Source organism: Vitis riparia, chromosome 6 (genome assembly GCF_004353265.1).
Source record: "Vitis riparia cultivar Riparia Gloire de Montpellier isolate 1030 chromosome 6, EGFV_Vit.rip_1.0, whole genome shotgun sequence".
Taxonomy (NCBI): domain Eukaryota; kingdom Viridiplantae; phylum Streptophyta; class Magnoliopsida; order Vitales; family Vitaceae; genus Vitis; species Vitis riparia.
The window spans coordinates 16,041,905-16,058,483 of NC_048436.1; the positions used below are offsets into that span (position 1 = coordinate 16,041,905).

At 36.4% G+C, this 16,579-nt stretch overlaps 2 protein-coding genes across 3 annotated transcripts; both read left to right on the plus strand.

The window, feature by feature from the left end:
• The first annotated feature begins 1,618 nt into the window (after nucleotides 1–1,618).
• On the plus strand, nucleotides 1,619–7,206 carry LOC117915915. Of its 2 annotated transcripts, XM_034831661.1 has the most exons (8): nucleotides 1,619–3,034; nucleotides 3,150–3,709; nucleotides 3,814–4,230; nucleotides 4,484–4,801; nucleotides 4,927–5,253; nucleotides 5,436–5,903; nucleotides 6,232–6,414; nucleotides 6,492–7,206. In XM_034831661.1, the coding sequence occupies exons 1-8, from the start codon at nucleotides 1,852–1,854 to the stop codon at nucleotides 6,504–6,506; spliced, it is 3,471 nt and encodes a 1,156-aa protein (XP_034687552.1). In that variant the 5' UTR covers nucleotides 1,619–1,851; the 3' UTR covers nucleotides 6,507–7,206. The 2 variants fall into 2 exon arrangements, with proteins under 2 accessions (XP_034687552.1, XP_034687551.1); XM_034831660.1 differs by having other exon boundaries at nucleotides 6,232–7,206.
• A 2,514-nt stretch (nucleotides 7,207–9,720) lies between these two features.
• Nucleotides 9,721–15,274, plus strand: LOC117916062 (beta-glucosidase BoGH3B-like). Its single transcript, XM_034831873.1, has 9 exons — nucleotides 9,721–10,172; nucleotides 10,266–10,470; nucleotides 10,878–10,968; nucleotides 12,054–12,199; nucleotides 12,498–12,741; nucleotides 13,005–13,115; nucleotides 13,201–13,383; nucleotides 13,987–14,188; nucleotides 14,445–15,274. Exons 1-9 carry the CDS (start codon nucleotides 10,022–10,024, stop codon nucleotides 14,936–14,938), a joined length of 1,827 nt encoding a protein of 608 aa, XP_034687764.1. The 5' UTR covers nucleotides 9,721–10,021; the 3' UTR covers nucleotides 14,939–15,274.
• The last annotated feature ends 1,305 nt before the right edge of the window (nucleotides 15,275–16,579 follow it).

Below are 16,579 nucleotides of genomic sequence, written 5' to 3' on the forward strand. Positions count from 1 at the left end.
GATTTGATTTCTGTATAAATCATTTTTTATTTCATTCGTATATTTATAAAATTTATCAAAATATGGAAATGAGTGAGGGAAGAAATGAATGTCTATTCCTACTCCTTATTCCCACATGTCAAACATCCTCTAAGAGTATGTTTGAAAGTGAACGGGTGTTTGACAAATCAACTTAATAATTTTATTTAAGTCATTAAATAAGTTAAGTAAATTTGGTAAAATAACTTAAGGATACAAACAACTTTAAGTAATTAGTATAAATAATTAACTTATTCTTATATTCACATTTTTATTTTATTTTTGTACCTCTATTTATCTTATTTACCTCTATAATCTCTTTTATTACTCCACGAGACTTCCATTATTACTTGATCTCCTTTATTATAATTATAATATATAAGAAATTAAAATAAAGGTTTTGTTTGCAAAGTGTTTTTGAAAAATATTTTTTGAGAATTTTTTTTTTAAATATGTTTTTTCTATTTAAAATTTGGCTTTAATACCATTGATATTATCAGTTTCATATCATAATTTAGTAAAATTAGGATAAAATAATACTTTTGATTATAAAATAAATTTTTATCTTAACGAGATTTTTATTTTATCAATAGATAAATTATCAATAAATAAATATTTATTAACTTATAAACAATATTATGTTTTTAATCATAAAAAATATAAAGGCTACTAAATTGAAGAGATGTAGTGTTAAATAAAAATTTATTTAAAATTATGTTATGAATTTTAATAATAAGGATTTCTAAAAATATTATTATTTTATACATTTAATAAGATTATTAATTCAATACCTAGACTTGAGTTGGGATCAGAAGATTTATTTATTTATTTTTATTTAAATAAGATTATTAATTTATTGAACATTCATTTATTAAGATTTTGTTGTACTATATAATACGGATAATAACGAAAAATAATAATAATGACGAACAGGAAACCTACACACCTACACGCTATATTTGGTTCTCAAAGATGAAGAGAAAAAAAAGTGAAAAAAATAAAAATAAAAATAAAAATAATTATAAAAATTAAATAATTTAAAAATATATAAGTTTTTAATTAATTTTAATTATATTTAATTTTTTAAAAATATATTTTATTAGATAATCAAACATAAAAAAATTAATATTTTTTTTATTTCATAATTTTCAGGAACCAAACATAACCTAAATCCCGAATTCTTCGGGACATTATTTATACTTTGATGATGTTAGTTTTTTTTTTATTAAATCTTATTTATTTGCACTTTAATCCATTATTTTTAGAAGGTTGACCACACGAGAAAGGGTACTTGAAGGGTCAAATGTAAAACCATGTCTTCCCAAGTAGAAATAAAGAGAAGCGTGGGAGGAGAAGCTAAATTTAACGGTAATAACTACCGCATCCTCTGAAGAGACCAATATTCAAACAATAGAAGAAATGTCCTGAATTCCAGGATCTAACAAAGCTATCGGCCAAGCAAAAAATTTCCAAAAATGAAAACCCAAATCCACACACAGAAACCAGAGAATTTATCGGTAAAGCTCTTCTCTCTCTCTCTCTCTTCAATCTCCCTCTTCATTTCCTTTTCGCAAACTCTTCAATCATTCTAATTATCAAGTAAAAAACCCTCTTCATTTCTGAAATTATTGTTTTCTTCAATGATCTCTGCATCTGGGTTTGCTGAATTTCTTCATACTAGTCTCATTTTCTAGCTCTTCATTGGATTCCCATTGATAGAAAATGAATGTTTGCGTTTGAATGAGCTTTATGTATGGTTGGTCTGTTATGTTATTTTCTGGTTAAGAAGTAAAAATCAGTACATGAAGGATTAGATTATTTGAAGAAGTTGAGATGGGGCTTGATGCAAAAAATACTCGAGTTTGTATATGTAAAACCCTTAAATTTTGTTCAAACACTTGTGTATTTATAAGAAACAATCCATTTATTTTGGGTGTTTCTCTGTTCGTCTTCCTTGTATATAAATACTTTCCTTCAGTTTTCAGTGTTTTGATTTACTCTTCGCCTGTTCTTGCCTGCACAATAGTTCTTATTAAATTTCTTTTGTGTTTGGAACCCTCCAAAGACCAAAATCCAAAGAGGAATGAGTCCGTGTCTGTTCAAGATGATGATGCCAAAAGAAATGAGAAATCCTCATTGCACACACAGACAAGTAAACGACGAAATGCCAATGAGAAGAGCAGAGAATGGGATAACGATAATTTGATTGGTAGAAGTGTTCCCAGAGGGGGAAAGCTGAATGAAATTCAAGAGGGGAAAGGGGAATCTAGTTTGGATGGAGGAGACAGCTCCTCTCTCAGTAGTTATGATGCAGAAAAAGTCCAGAGAGTTGATGAGAAGCCTGATTCTGAATTGGGTAATGGCTTTGATGAACGGTGTCGCAAGTTTAACGATGGTGGCGGCAGTGAGTTGGAGGCTGAAAGTCCAGAAGAAGCAGAAGATGAAGATGAAGAAGGACATGAATATGGGCATAAGGCTGTTGAGTGGACAGAGGATGATCAGAAGAATCTCATGGATCTTGGGACTTCCGAGATAGAAAGGAACAAAAGGCTAGAGAGTTTGATTGCAAAAAGAAGAGCGAGGAAATTAATGAAAATGCGGGTTGAGAAGGATCTGATTGACTTAAACAGCAAAGAGCAAGTGGGTCAAATTGCTCCCATTTTGATTGCAAGAAACAACCTTTTGCATCTTCCCAATGATTCGGGCGAGGCTGAAGATTTACCTGTTCCTGGCTCAGCTCCCTCTGTACTGTTACCTGGACGGAACCCATTTGACCTTCCCTACGACCCGCAAGAAGAAAAGCCAAATCTCCTGGGAGATAGCTTCCAACAAGAATTCACGATGCCTCACCAAAAGGAAATGTTCTTCTGCAGGCATGAGAGCTTCACTTTAGGGTCCTTTTACTCGGGTGAAAACAAGCAAGAACCACACAGCTCTAAGCGGTGTCCTGATTTTATTGGTACCAAGACACGGGCATTGGAGGGGTCAGGATTCTCCAGATTTAAATGGTCACCAAGTAAGATTAAACTTTCTAAATTTTTGTTACTTTCAAGTTCTTCTCTCTGTTTAGATGAGGATGTAAGGCACGTTCTGTTCCTAGAAATGAATCAATGTATTACTTTCCCCTGCAGATAATGAGGATAAAGAAAAGATTTTTGAAGAAAAGTCATCCCAACATGATGAATCCAAGTCCCATATTGAAAGTGATCAACAAGGTGGCGAAGTTCCCAAACCAGCTGTAGACTCGGTAGGAACCTTCCATGAAAAGGATAGAGAAACTGACCTCAGCATGATCAAGACTGAAGGGAAGGACGAAGCAAATACCGGTGATATGGAGTCAGAGCCATCTGAGAGAAATGATACTCCCATGAAACCAGAATCAGTTGAAGACAAAAATGATGAGTCAAGCTCATCATCTTTGTCAGCAGCGAAAGAGCACAGTGGTCAAGAAAATGAAGTTTCACCGCATTCCAACCCTTCTCCAAATGATGGAGACATGAACAACGAAGTCACTTCTGGCAGTGAAGAAACATGGGTGGCCTCATCTCATCTGTCTGGTGTAGAGGAAAACGAATCAAGCTTGAGAAAAGTTGATGAGATCAATGAAGAGGATATTATTATACAAGTAGGATTCTCAGGAGTTGACCAGGATTCTGAAGACTCCATTCCCTTGGCTGTGCATCCTGGACAGGTAGTTAAACTAGAGTCAATCCACAAAAGTTCATTTCATCTCCCAACACTTCTTGTTCCCCAAATAGTTGGACTTACTGTTGCACCCCTTGTATCCTTGAACAGGAAGCATCTAGTCCTACCGAGAAGTCTGCCAGGGAGGCAAGCAGCATTTACAATGTGAGTGATCCAGCACTGCATGCAAGTGATGGCATGGAAGACCTAAAGTCCATCAAAGGCATAGATGATGAACCCCTGGCTGACAAAACTAATCCAAAATCCATTGCAAATATTGAAGATGAACCTGAAAAGCTGGCTGTTGAGGAAAATGATAATTCAACAACTATTGAAGATCTTGTGCAAAAGCCTGGAAAATTAACTACACAGGAGAGCAATGTGGAGGAGGCAGAGCCAATTGAGGACAAGGACAACTTGAAATCAATTCAAGATAGTGAAGGTGACCAAGGAAATGTAGAAGCTGGATCTTTTGGTGGTGACCAGAGTTCTGATGCTTTTTCTTCATCAGCTCTGGAGCCAGAAAGGGTAATTGAACAATCCGTTGCTGGGTTGAGTTCATCATTTTCTCATCCTAAGCCTGTATTACCAGAAAGGGTCCCAGTTGATCAAGTCTCATCAAATTTTTATCAAAATTTACATATCTAACATTCTCAAATGGATAATAATTTTTCAAATGATTTATGGATTGAAAATTTAAATATAACTGTTCTTGAAAATGCAGTGCTTGATTGAGGATTCAGTAACTTCTCATCTAACAGTAGATTTTGAAATATTACAGGTGTTTAACCAGGGATCTGGTGATCTCATTGCATCAGCTGTGCAGCCAGAATCGGCAGTCGAACAAATTTCTAACAATTCAAGTTTATCCTCATCTCCAAAGTCTGTATTACCAGAAAAGGTCCCAGTGGATCAAGTTTCTTCATGGAGTTTTAATCCAGAGGTACATGTAACTGTCCAACAAACTGACATGGAGGATAATTCATTGCATGAATTGCTGCCTCAAAATTTTAGTCTGACTATGCCTCCAAATGCCCAGCATTTGATGGAGGATTCAGTTGCTCACTCATCTAATAATAGTGATTATGAAGGGCAGCAGGTTAGTAAATACCTCTCTGTCTCTCTCTCTCATACACACACACACATCTTTGTTTCGATTTTTTGGTTTTTGTTTCATTTGGAGTACCAACATCAGGACTTATGGTTGCACCTCTTATTGGATAGGAACCATCCAATCCTTCAGAGAAAACTTCAGGAGCCAACATAAGCTACAACGTCAATGAATCTGTAGTCCATGACAAGGAAGGCGAGGAGAAAAAATCTATTGAAGACAATGAAGGCGAATCACAATCAGTGACATCAATCAGTCAAGAGGCTGCTGCAGAATCTTCAAGACCAGATGAGGAAATAAGTTCCAAATCTATTGAAGATAATGACGATGGGATGGAAAGAACTTCTGCACATGGAACCAATATTGGTCCATCATATGATTCATATCCAGCTGAGGAAAATGCTAATTCAGACATACCTGCAACCATGGCAAACGAAAAGGTACTGTTTTGTCAGATAATAATCTTACCCAAATAGAAAATCATATGTATTTTGGTTAATTTGCATGCATTCATACTATTGTTGACCATATCTGCATGTTTTTTATGATATAAAGGAAAAGAAAATAGAGAAAAATTGTATACAGAATGACTTCAAATTCACACCTTGGTGACGTTGAACAGGAGCTATCCAATCTTCCAATGAAGTCCACTGAAGAAGCCAATATCATTCACAACTTGAACAGGTTAGAGATCAGTGGGAATGCAACATTAGCAAGTGAGGAGGGAGACAAGGCTCTAGAGGGGGTGCCCAAATCACATGAGACAACTAGTTCTAGGTTTATCACAGATATTGAAGCTGAATCCAATACAGTGACTGAAGACAAAGCTATTAATGGCGCATCAAAAGCTATGGGGGAGAATGAGAATTCAATCTCAACTCCAGATACTGAAGATATAACAACATCAATGGAACATGGGGTCACTATATTCCCAACAAAACCAGACAACGTCAAAGATAATTCAGAATCCATTACAGATGTTGAGGGTGACTCCAAAAATTCGATGGGATATGAAGCTACCATTTGCTCACCAGAACCAGGAAACCTGAATGACAATTGGAACATCCCCATAACTGTTCCAGAAGGAGAGGTAATATTAAAAAGTATTTTTCCTAATGCTCCCTTTGGCTGCTGAGAAAACAATGTAAATGAGGAAGACTTGGAATCTTAAAACTAACAATGCAGCCTCAACTAGTTAAGAATCCAAACTTCATTTCTTTTCCTTCATCTTCTTGGAAACCAAATGAAGCATTAAATTCTTAGATAGTAGGGCACTTCACTTATGTTCTCTTTTTCTCTTACTCATAAAGTGAATGTGTATAACTCAATTGCCATCAGAGCCATCAGCAATCACATATGGTTAACTCTTTCATTTAATTTCTCTTGTAGTTTTCAAATTTTTTTATGACATTGAGCAGGAACTATCAGATCTTCCTCCAGAGAAGTCTATGGAAGAAGCCAACATCATTCTGAGTGAGAATGAAGCAGAAGCAGGTCAGATGGACATAAAACAAACTTCAGAATCTGTTGGAGACGGTGAAGGTGATTCCCAAAGTTCCATCAGACAATTTGCTGTTGTTGAACCATCTGAAACTACTGAGGTAACTAATCCAGTAACCACCCAAGATACTGAAGGCAAATCTGGAAACTTGATACATGATAATAATGTTATGGACACACCAGAGCCAGTTAAGGACAATGCTACTTTAGACACCAATGGAGATGTCAAGGAAACAAAGGTGAAACTGCAGATTTGAGTCAAGATGATATTGGAACAAACAAATAGGTCAACCACAATATTGTGTGGAACTCTCAAAATCAGGGATTTAAACTCTAGTTTTCCAACAACATGAAATGACTTACGTAAGGAAGTCTTGAAGCCATCCAATTAGAAGAATATAGTTCTTTACTGTGCAACTTCATATAAGGGAAGATGAAAAGCCCATCTTTCTTGCTTTGGGGTGAATTACAACAGAAGAAGTGGAACATAAGTTCAAGGTGACTAGCCTAGAGTACATTTTTGGATAGAGTGGTCTACAGAACTGCTGAGCTAAGGAGCTACATTTTTCAATCCGGCAAACAGCTGGACAATGAGCATCAGGGATTCTCGGTTTTGGTTTGTGAATGGTAGCCAGAGAGCTTTACACTATTGGATGGTGGGTTGAACAGCAGTTTGAAGAGTTCATTTTCCCTGTTTACCTTTTTTGTTCTTTGATATATCACTTTGTCTATAGTAGGAAAAAGAAAATTCGGCATTGTTATCCAAAGGCTCCTTCTGAAAATGATATCGTTTAGAGGAAGGAGGGTGGATATACCATGTCTAAACTGTAAATGTGATGTTGTGTGCTATGTAATCAAAGTATTTGCATAATAAGAGATGAAATTGAGGTGTACCACTAGTTAAATTCTTTCATTCTGAAAATTCATATTATTTGTTTTATCATCAAAGTAACAATTTGCTGTTGCTGCAAACTGCATGATCCCTCTGACTAATATGAAGTGAACCATTTTAGGACCAAATTTAGTTTTCCCCACTGCCAAACAGAATCAATTATGCCATAAAATGGGATAAATGATTACCCTTCTAGGAAACTTGTTCCAGAATAGTGGAAATTCTGTAGGGTACTTCCATGCATGTTTTATGAAACTTCATAATACAATTGCAGAAAGAAAACATAATGGAAAAAACATGGTCATGGGGTCCCTTGGGTTGGTTGATAGAAAGTGAGATCTTCCCACTGGAGACCCAAAACACAGGTTATTTCTTTGCCTCAAGCATTCTTCAATATGCTATGCCACCTGAAGTCAGGATCTTCTTTTTCTTTACTGTTTGGCTTATTACAATATGCTCTTTCACCATGTTCATGCTGCCTCAAACAAAGGGAATCCTGATCAATGAAACATATGAAGGAGAACAGAAGAAACACTGGCTCTGGAAGAAGTATTATGATCATGATCCTGTGAAAGACATCAAAGCCCCAGCTAAGCAAAGTTCAGAGTAATTTGATAAACTTTCGTTGTTTGTTTTTTGACTATACTAGTTTCATTCCAGGGCAATCTTTCACTGTCCATATGTTTAACTAGATCCGTTGACTTTGTAAAGAAATTGCTCATTCTAGTTCGAGCCTTTCTGGTGATTTTTTCCCTAATTTTTTTGCTTTTGGGTAATGAATATTTCGATTGATTGTCAACGGTATTGAAGGGCTACTCTTATCTTGCTCCCTCTTTTTCCCTCTCCAGTTATAGTTACCAACTCCACAGTATAAGGTTTGATCTGAAGTTATAGAAAGAGAAACTGCTGTTTGTGTTAAAGCTTACGATACGACACATTAGGAAATTACTGGTATCAAAGCAGTGTTAGTAAAATGACTACACAAATGGAAAGGTTTGACAACCCAGTGGTTATTACTAGTTGAGCTCAACTGGATTATAAGCTGGTGGCTCTCACCTCATCCTTACTCTACAATGATTAACGACGCATACTAAAAAAATTAAATGAAAAATAATAAAAATAAGGGTTTATTACAATTTACCCCCTCAACATATAGCGAGTTTTACACATTGTCCCTCGAGTTCAAAATCGAGCAATGTATCCTCCGAACTTTATAATTGTATGCAATGTGCATTTTCTAAGTCATGACGTTACATTTTTTTTATAGAATGACATGTGCTCTCCATGTGACTGAAGGCAAAATGATTATTTTTTTAAATAAGTGAGGACAAAAGAGTCATTTCATTTTAAACCCTAACAACCCTCCTTCTTCCTTCCTTCATTTTCCAGAAACCACATTTTATCAACAACCAAATACATTTGCGGTGTCTTAAAAAAACAGATAAATTCACAAAAAGAAAACATTACCAAACAAGTTGTTTTACCTAAAACCCTAACAACCCTCCTCCTTCCTTCCTTCGTTTTCCAAAAACCACATTTTCTCGGCAACCAAACATATTTGTAGTGTCTTAAAAAATAAACAGATTTACAAAAATAACATAACCAAACAAGTTATTTTACCAAGCAATTAAAGCACTGAATCGAAACACCTTTACGATCCAAAATAACCAAATTCAAATTGTTAAACAAAAAATAATTGAAAAACAATATAAAAATCCAAAAAGAAATCAATTCAAAATTCAAATGATAGCCTTACCAAATCCAATGAAAATGTTTGAAAGAAATTTTTGGGATTTAAAGAAATTGGAAAATACAGGATTTGGCTAACTTGAAGCAATTGGTAGCTTTATCGTGGCAAAGTAGGTTTCATAATTATGGGCAAAATTGGGGTGGAATTTGTCTGACCTAGTTGAATATTTGGAGGGTGAGGTTGAGGTCAAGGTTTTGCTAGCAATTGATCATCAAAATGATGCATTTGGAGAGTGATGGTGTAGGATTTGAGGAGGGTAGAGTCACGATGGCAAAGTGGTGGTGTGATGGGTGGTCAGTGAAGAAATCCACGACGGCGCCGACAACGGCTAAGGGAGGACAATTAGGGTTTTTAAAATGAAATGACCATTTTGTCCTCATTCAAATAGGTCACTTGAAGGACACATGCATCTTTCGTTTAATTAAGTAACATTGTCATTCTAAAAATACACATTGTATGTAATTATAAAGTATAAATGGTACATTAGACGATTTTGAACTTGATGAGACAATGTGTAAAATATGCTATAGATTAAGGGGTAAAGTGTAATAAACCCTAAAAATAAAAAAAATAAAAATGTTGGTTGAGACTTTTTGGGCAATTATTTTTTCGAGAGCTGACAGGAGATGAGCAGATTTTAATAATAAACTATTTATGAGAATCCAACGACCTAGGTAAGATGTCACATTATTTGTATAATTGTATATGCTCCTCTCACTCAGTGCTTTTTCAACAGTTCATTTTCCCATCCAAAACTCTCCAATGTTTTTCACTGCAAAATCACTAAATGAGTGTTAGGTTCAAGATTATGGGTGGTGAACATAAGATAAGATAAATGTATGGTTCCTAATTCCAGTGAAAGTTAGCTTTGACTGGGATGGCAATTCATTAGGTGAGAACCAACAATCAGGTGACCACCTAAGCATCAATCCCTTCAATTTTCCGGCTATTTAAAGGCCCTGCAACTGCCCCTTTCTCCCAAAGATCAAGAAAGGTAAGCAGGGTAGAAGTGAAAATTTTGAGGCATTTATCAGTCTGTGTAGTTGCTGAGAGCAAAGTACAGGACATGGATTGCATATACAAAGATCCGAATCAGCCCATTGAAGTAAGAATCAAAGACCTTCTGTCAAGGATGACTTTGAAAGAAAAGGCTGGACAAATGACCCAGATCGAGCGACGTGCTGCCACTCCCTCTGTCCTTAAGGATCTCTCCATAGGTACCATCTATCTGATTATGCAGTATGCACTTCTGGATTGTGTTCTTTTGTGCATCTTTTTCATTCAGTTGGTGGTGCTGATACTTTTTTCAGGAAGTATACTTAGTGCTGGTGGGAGTGGACCTTTTGACAAGGCATTATCAGCTGATTGGGCTGATATGGTGGATGGGTTTCAGAAGTCTGCGCTCGAATCGCGACTTGGGATTCCCCTTCTTTACGGGATTGATGCTGTTCATGGCAACAATAGTATCTATGGTGCCACTATATTTCCCCACAATGTTGGACTTGGAGCCACCAGGTTGGTTTGGTTTGTTGTTGTTCCTAATATCTTTCTTGGTGAATATTATTGCTCTGTTTGGTTGCTTAGAAAAGGGAGGAAATAAGAAAAACAATTACAGTTTAGAATGCTTTTGTTCTCAAGTACTCGTTACTGATGAAAGGAAAATGCATCCTCAAACTGCTTGAATATATGCGTCAATGGCAGCTTTGAAATAAAATTTGTTGTTCAGGCTGTTTTTTAGCACGATACTTCTCTCAAGGAAAACTAGAACATTCTATCAAGTGAGTTATTATACTTTCTGAAGCCAAAATGACAAGAACCATAGGAATCAATTTTGTTTAGATATTCTCAGCAACCAAATGGAGAGTGAGGGTTAGGAGTTCTATATTCGCTGCAGGACCCTAATTATCTAAAATGTGTGATAGAGATGCAGATTTGGCTCAAAGAATTGGGGTTGCAACAGCTCTTGAAGTTAGGGCAAGTGGCATTCACTATACTTTTGCTCCTTGTGTGGCTGTAAGTGATTGATTGTCAATGTAAACATTCCCTCCATATAAAAATATATTCATCTTAGCTTTCTTTTATAGTTATCGCATTATTTGAATTGATCATTGATATAACCAGTAAACTTAACAAGAGAAGGCTCAGAAAATTACAGTAGCTTCTTATTTTAGTAATATCATGCTAAATTCAAGGTTTCTTCTAGTTTGCAAGTGTTTAAAATTTTGGAAGAGCAGTGCAAATTTTCAGTTATGTGGAAACTCTCTGTTGGTGTATAAGCAGGGTTTTGTGAATTATTCTTCAAAATTCTCCAAGTGCTGTGATTTCTGGATAATCTTAATATGACATAGATAGAGAATTGTTTATATCTTGAAGCTTTTTCTTGGCACAAAGAGATGGAAAAAACAGAAACTGGGGTTCTTCAGAGAAAAAAATTCACATTTGATCTATTTGACCAAAATATTTTATTCTTTTTTCCTTCATGTTTGTTAAGGTTATTTAACTACCCATGGGATCCTATGTATTTAGCAACAACATCAAATAGGATTTTGGGGTTAAAACTCTGTTCATGGGAAGTGAACAACTTCTAACACCTCCTAAGCAGTCTAAGGATTTGGAGAAAAACCCCTGTTCACAGGGAGAGCACCTGAGTTCCAACCTTCAACTGCTAACTTGACAGGCTTCTTGACTGCTATGGGTGAGTAGTTTTGCTCCAATCACTTCAAAAGGGACCAAGAATAGGATTGACTCGAGTAAACTATATGCTAAAATGGAGTGTCTGTAGTCCTGATACAACAATTGAATTCTTATGGAGAGGATAAAATATTAAATGCTTGCATAATCTTAATGGTTAGTATGGGATAATTGATGAGCTTGTTAGACAATTTTATTGATTATCTAGGTACATATTACCTTCAAGTTTTCATGTTGCTACTAAGGTTTCTCTTGTTTAAATGGAAGATGGGTCCATTTGTTCATACTGGTCTTGTTGATGGCTTTTATTTTTGGTTTTTTATTTTATTTTCCATTCTTTTTCCCAACATTCCTTTTGTCTTGTAGAATTAGTGTCTCAAGCAATTCATTCAGATTGGTTCTGACAGGTCTGCAGAGATCCCAGATGGGGAAGATGCTATGAAAGTTACGGCTCAGACACCGACATTGTTAGAAAGATGACTTCTGTTATTACAGGTTTGCAGGGAAAGCCACCCCCAGGACACCCAAAGGGCTACCCCTTTGTAGCAGGAAGGTAAAGAGATTGGATCTATTTCTGTTCACTCTGCTCTCACATTTAAACCAATTGCATCTTTAATTAAGCTTAAAAATCCAATCTCCATTTCACATCTTCACAACAAGAAATTCATACTGATTGGAGGAAAATGAATCTCACATATTACTACTTCTTGGAAAGGGTTGTCTCCATGGTTTAGTCCTGTACGATACATCTGAAAATGTAATTCTCTTCTGTTTGTATCTTCTGATACTTACAAGTTGCTTGTTCTTATTCCTAAGAAATTGTATTCATTGATTTATTTATCTGATGGCAGACACAATGTTGTTGCCTGCGCCAAGCATTTTGTTGGAGATGGAGGAACTGACAAAGGTAAAAATGAGGGCAATACCATATTGTCCTACGAAGATTTAGAAAGGATTCATATGACGCCTTATCCAGACTGCATTTCTCAGGGAGTTGCCACTGTCATGGCTTCTTATTCTAGCTGGAATGGAACACAACTGCACGCTCATCGTTTTCTCTTGTCAGATGTTTTGAAAGATAAGCTGGGCTTCAAGGTAAACAACCATGATCTTACTCATTACATTGCGTTTAAATAATGATCAATGTTCCTCATAATGCATTCAGTAGGTGAAACTTTTCCCAGCAGTACAGTGATTCAGAAATCTTCTGCTTGTGTTCTCTTTCTTTATTCATGGGTACTATACTAAGATCAGCTCATGGTGGCACACCTGTTGATTTTTTTGTTAGTTTTTGGAAATTTGCAATGGCTGCAACACTAGCACATCTAGCTGAATTCCTATGAAATCTTCTGCTGCAGGGCTTTTTGATTTCTGACTGGGAAGGACTTGACCGGCTTTCCAAACCCAATCCTCATGGTTCAAACTACCGCACCAGCATATGTACTGCTGTTAATGCAGGCATTGACATGGTAGAGCTTAAAATCAAACTCCCTGAAGCTTAAGCTTTAGATTACATAATTTGTATCTCCCTTTCCCTGACTCAGAAAAATGCAGGTGATGGTGCCTTTTAGATATGCCAAGTTTTTGGAGGATTTGATAGACTTGGTGGAATCAGGGGAGATACCAATGACTAGGATTGACGATGCTGTGGAACGGATCCTGAGAGTGAAATTTGTTGCTGGGCTTTTCGAATATCCCTATAGCGATAGATCTTTGCTAGATACGGTTGGTTGCAAAGTAAGTGTACAGAACTCAAGACATATCTGATAGGCCTTATAGCAAGCTTTTGATGCATGTCACTGGAAAACACCAAAGGGTCCCCATTTCTCACTGAGCTGAATTGATTTGGCCATTTATTTTTAGGATCTTAAGATTGATATTCACTTTTTCAAAGTTCTATCTCAATATTTTTGTGAAATCCTTTATGTCATTATCTTATGATTGATGAATTTAGAGTAAGGTTCTCATCTTGCTTTAGACTAGGATATTCTTTGTTTTGCCATTGCCGGAAAACTTCAATTATCAATAGCATCACCAGATCATACATTCATAAAATCACCATTACCAGCAATCTGATTACCATTCAGGCTGTATATACACATGGGAGACCTTTTGTTAGGGGCATCCATGACTGAAATCTCCCAACATGATGACACAAGGTAAAGAAATAGCCTGTCTTAGAATGAGGAATCCTAACCAAGAGCTAGAAAGTAGTGCTTCTAGTATCATTTTTATAATGCATTCTACCTTGTGGCACGATTATAGAAACTGTTATTTGTCAATAATCCAACTCCAGTTATGACTTGAGATGAAGTTTTACCCATCACAATGTTTCTTCAGCTGCATAGAGACCTAGCACGTGAAGCCGTTTGCAAGTCTTTAGTTCTGTTAAAGAATGGAAAGGATAAAAAGAAACCATTTCTTCCGTTAGACAGAAAGGCCAAAAGAGTTCTTGTTGCTGGATCACATGCTGATGATCTTGGATATCAGTGTGGAGGATGGACAGCTACTTGGCATGGAGCCAGTGGAAGAATAACAATTGGTATGTACTTTATGTTACAATTTGCCCCAAAGCTGAATGACTAATAGCCATATCTCAATATTCAAGTGCCAATCAATAATTAGAATGGCTTCAGTGGATATGATAATCCAAAAAAAATAAAAATAAAAATGAAGAAACAAAAAAAATCAGTGTCTCATGATTTCTTGCCATACATTTGTAGATCTCAAATATCATTATTGTACTGATATCTGCCCTGTTTTTGGACATCAAACTGATTGGATCACTTGTATTTTAGGCACGACAGTCTTGGACGCCATTAGAGAAGCAGTGGGGGACAAAACAGAAGTGATCTATGAGCAGAACCCATCACCAGCCACCTTTGAAGGTCAAGATTTCTCCTATGCCATTGTAGTTGTGGGTGAGGATCCATATGCAGAACACACCGGCGACAATTCAGAACTCATAATCCCCTTTAATGCCAATGATGTGATAAGTCTAGTTGCTGACAGAATTCCCACATTGGTAATTCTCATCTCTGGAAGGCCCTTAGTTTTAGAGCCATGGATCTTGGAAAAGATGGATGCTTTGATTGCTGCTTGGTTGCCTGGAAGTGAAGGAGGAGGAATTACTGATGTTGTCTTTGGGGATTACGATTTTGAAGGCCGCCTCCCTGTGACATGGTTCAAAAGTGTTGAACAACTGCCAATGCACCCTGAAGATAATTCATATGATCCTTTGTTTCCATTTGGTTTTGGATTGACATACAATAAGAAAGGGCCTCTGAACTGATTAGATCAGATGATAAGGATGGCCAAAGGTCTAATTTTCTTGACCTAATGCAGAAACAGCCTGGATCATTGTCTGCATTCCTCAGTGTAAGAATTCACCCCATGTTGTTACTTATTCCCTGGAATTCCCATGCCCACTGGTTCCTAATTGTAATGATTTCAGAGGCCCATGTCTCCTTTTTCCAGGAAGTTGATTGATAATTTGTTGAATAAGTGCAATCAATTTGACAATAATCATCTGTCTATTTATGATATTTGGTCTGAAAATGATTAGAAAGAGACTGCAGAAGTTCACAGTAAATATTATTAGATATGATATGTCCCTTCTGTTTAACCATTTTCTCTTGTCCAAATATGCCTAAGAATTCTGCTATCATAGTATCAGCTGTTTCACTCGTGAAGGTGTAATCATTTCAGTTGATGGAACTGTGATATATAATACATCTTCCCAACTCCAAGCCTCTATATTCTTCCATCTGATAGAGAACAAAAGCTCCCACAAGAGATTCTACTTAGATCTCTCTGTGGGCCAGTTACGAGCATACAGAATAGAACTTCCACATACATAGCCCCTCATAAGCTTCTTTCATCTGTTCCTTTCTAGAGCAGCAGCACATACAAACATCATCTCAGATATGAACTAAAAGAATTTTCGAGAGAAAAGAATCAGAATATCTTTGAAAAACAGAGAGGAAACGAGGTGACCGAAAGCATGAAGTTGTGATATTATGTATGTGGTGGTAGCTGGTTAAGGGATTGATCAAAATTAGAATAAAGCGGACAAGGTGCTTTCTTATGCAACTTGAAGAAAGGTTTCTCCTTTTGATAAAGAAAGTGGTTAGTTTTGTCACTTACCGAAAAAGCTAATTGGAATGCCAATGGTACTGCTCATATTGGTTTTGAATGCTTTGCTTGATGGAGTGGGACTGAATATACTATATGCAAGTGACATGGGTGGTTACCAGGCTTTTCATGATAGTTGCTGCAACAACAACAACAATACTAGCAGAAAGACGATATCAGAAACAACAAAGAGGGAATAAGTTAACAGTACCACCACCCTACAAATTAAAGTTTGTTTTTATTTACCTTTTGTCATTATTCTTTGGGATACCAACTCTTGAGGATGTGATCCAACTGAACCCCCAAGTAGAGCCAAATGCAAATGCAAATGAAAATGAAAAAAGGGACAAAAATTATAGTTCATGTTCAGCAATCGGCCATGGTGGAAGAGTTCGTTTAACTATTAAGTATTAAGTATTAAGTATACGAGAGAGACGGGAGAAAGAAGTGACCATGGAGTTAGTAAATCATTAGTCTAGCGGCAAAGGAATGGAGTAGGAAGAAGATTCTTGTTGGTGAGACTGGAACTTTATGGGGTTGTCATTCATCATTGTTTCATTGTCTTATTGGATAATGAAATAATTAGTTCAACCGGCACTTGATTAGGAAGGAGATTCTTGTTCTGAAAGGGTTGAATGAAACTTCCCCACCAAAGGCGGGAATCTCAAAGCCTGCTCAGGGGGTATAAATTTATAATCCACAACGACTAAGAAAAGGTCAAGAGCTCTTTCTGCCTAATGAAAAGTTACCTAGATGGTGCTTGTCTCCATGAACAGGGTCACACATTGTGCCCCCTGAT

Excerpts from the sequence above, each read along its gene's own strand:
- LOC117915915 (XM_034831660.1), top strand. The coding sequence starts at position 1,852 with ATGGGGCTTGATGCAAAAAATACTCGAGTTTGTATATGTAAAACCCTT. Across the intron at positions 3,035-3,149 it reads CAGATTTAAATGGTCACCAA|ATAATGAGGATAAAGAAAAG; the intron begins GTAAGATTAAAC and ends TTTCCCCTGCAG. Across the intron at positions 4,802-4,926 it reads GTGATTATGAAGGGCAGCAG|GAACCATCCAATCCTTCAGA; the intron begins GTTAGTAAATAC and ends CTTATTGGATAG.
- LOC117916062 (XM_034831873.1), top strand. The coding sequence starts at position 10,022 with ATGGATTGCATATACAAAGATCCGAATCAGCCCATTGAAGTAAGAATC. Across the intron at positions 12,742-13,004 it reads AAGATAAGCTGGGCTTCAAG|GGCTTTTTGATTTCTGACTG; the intron begins GTAAACAACCAT and ends CTTCTGCTGCAG. Across the intron at positions 13,116-13,200 it reads TTAATGCAGGCATTGACATG|GTGATGGTGCCTTTTAGATA; the intron begins GTAGAGCTTAAA and ends AGAAAAATGCAG.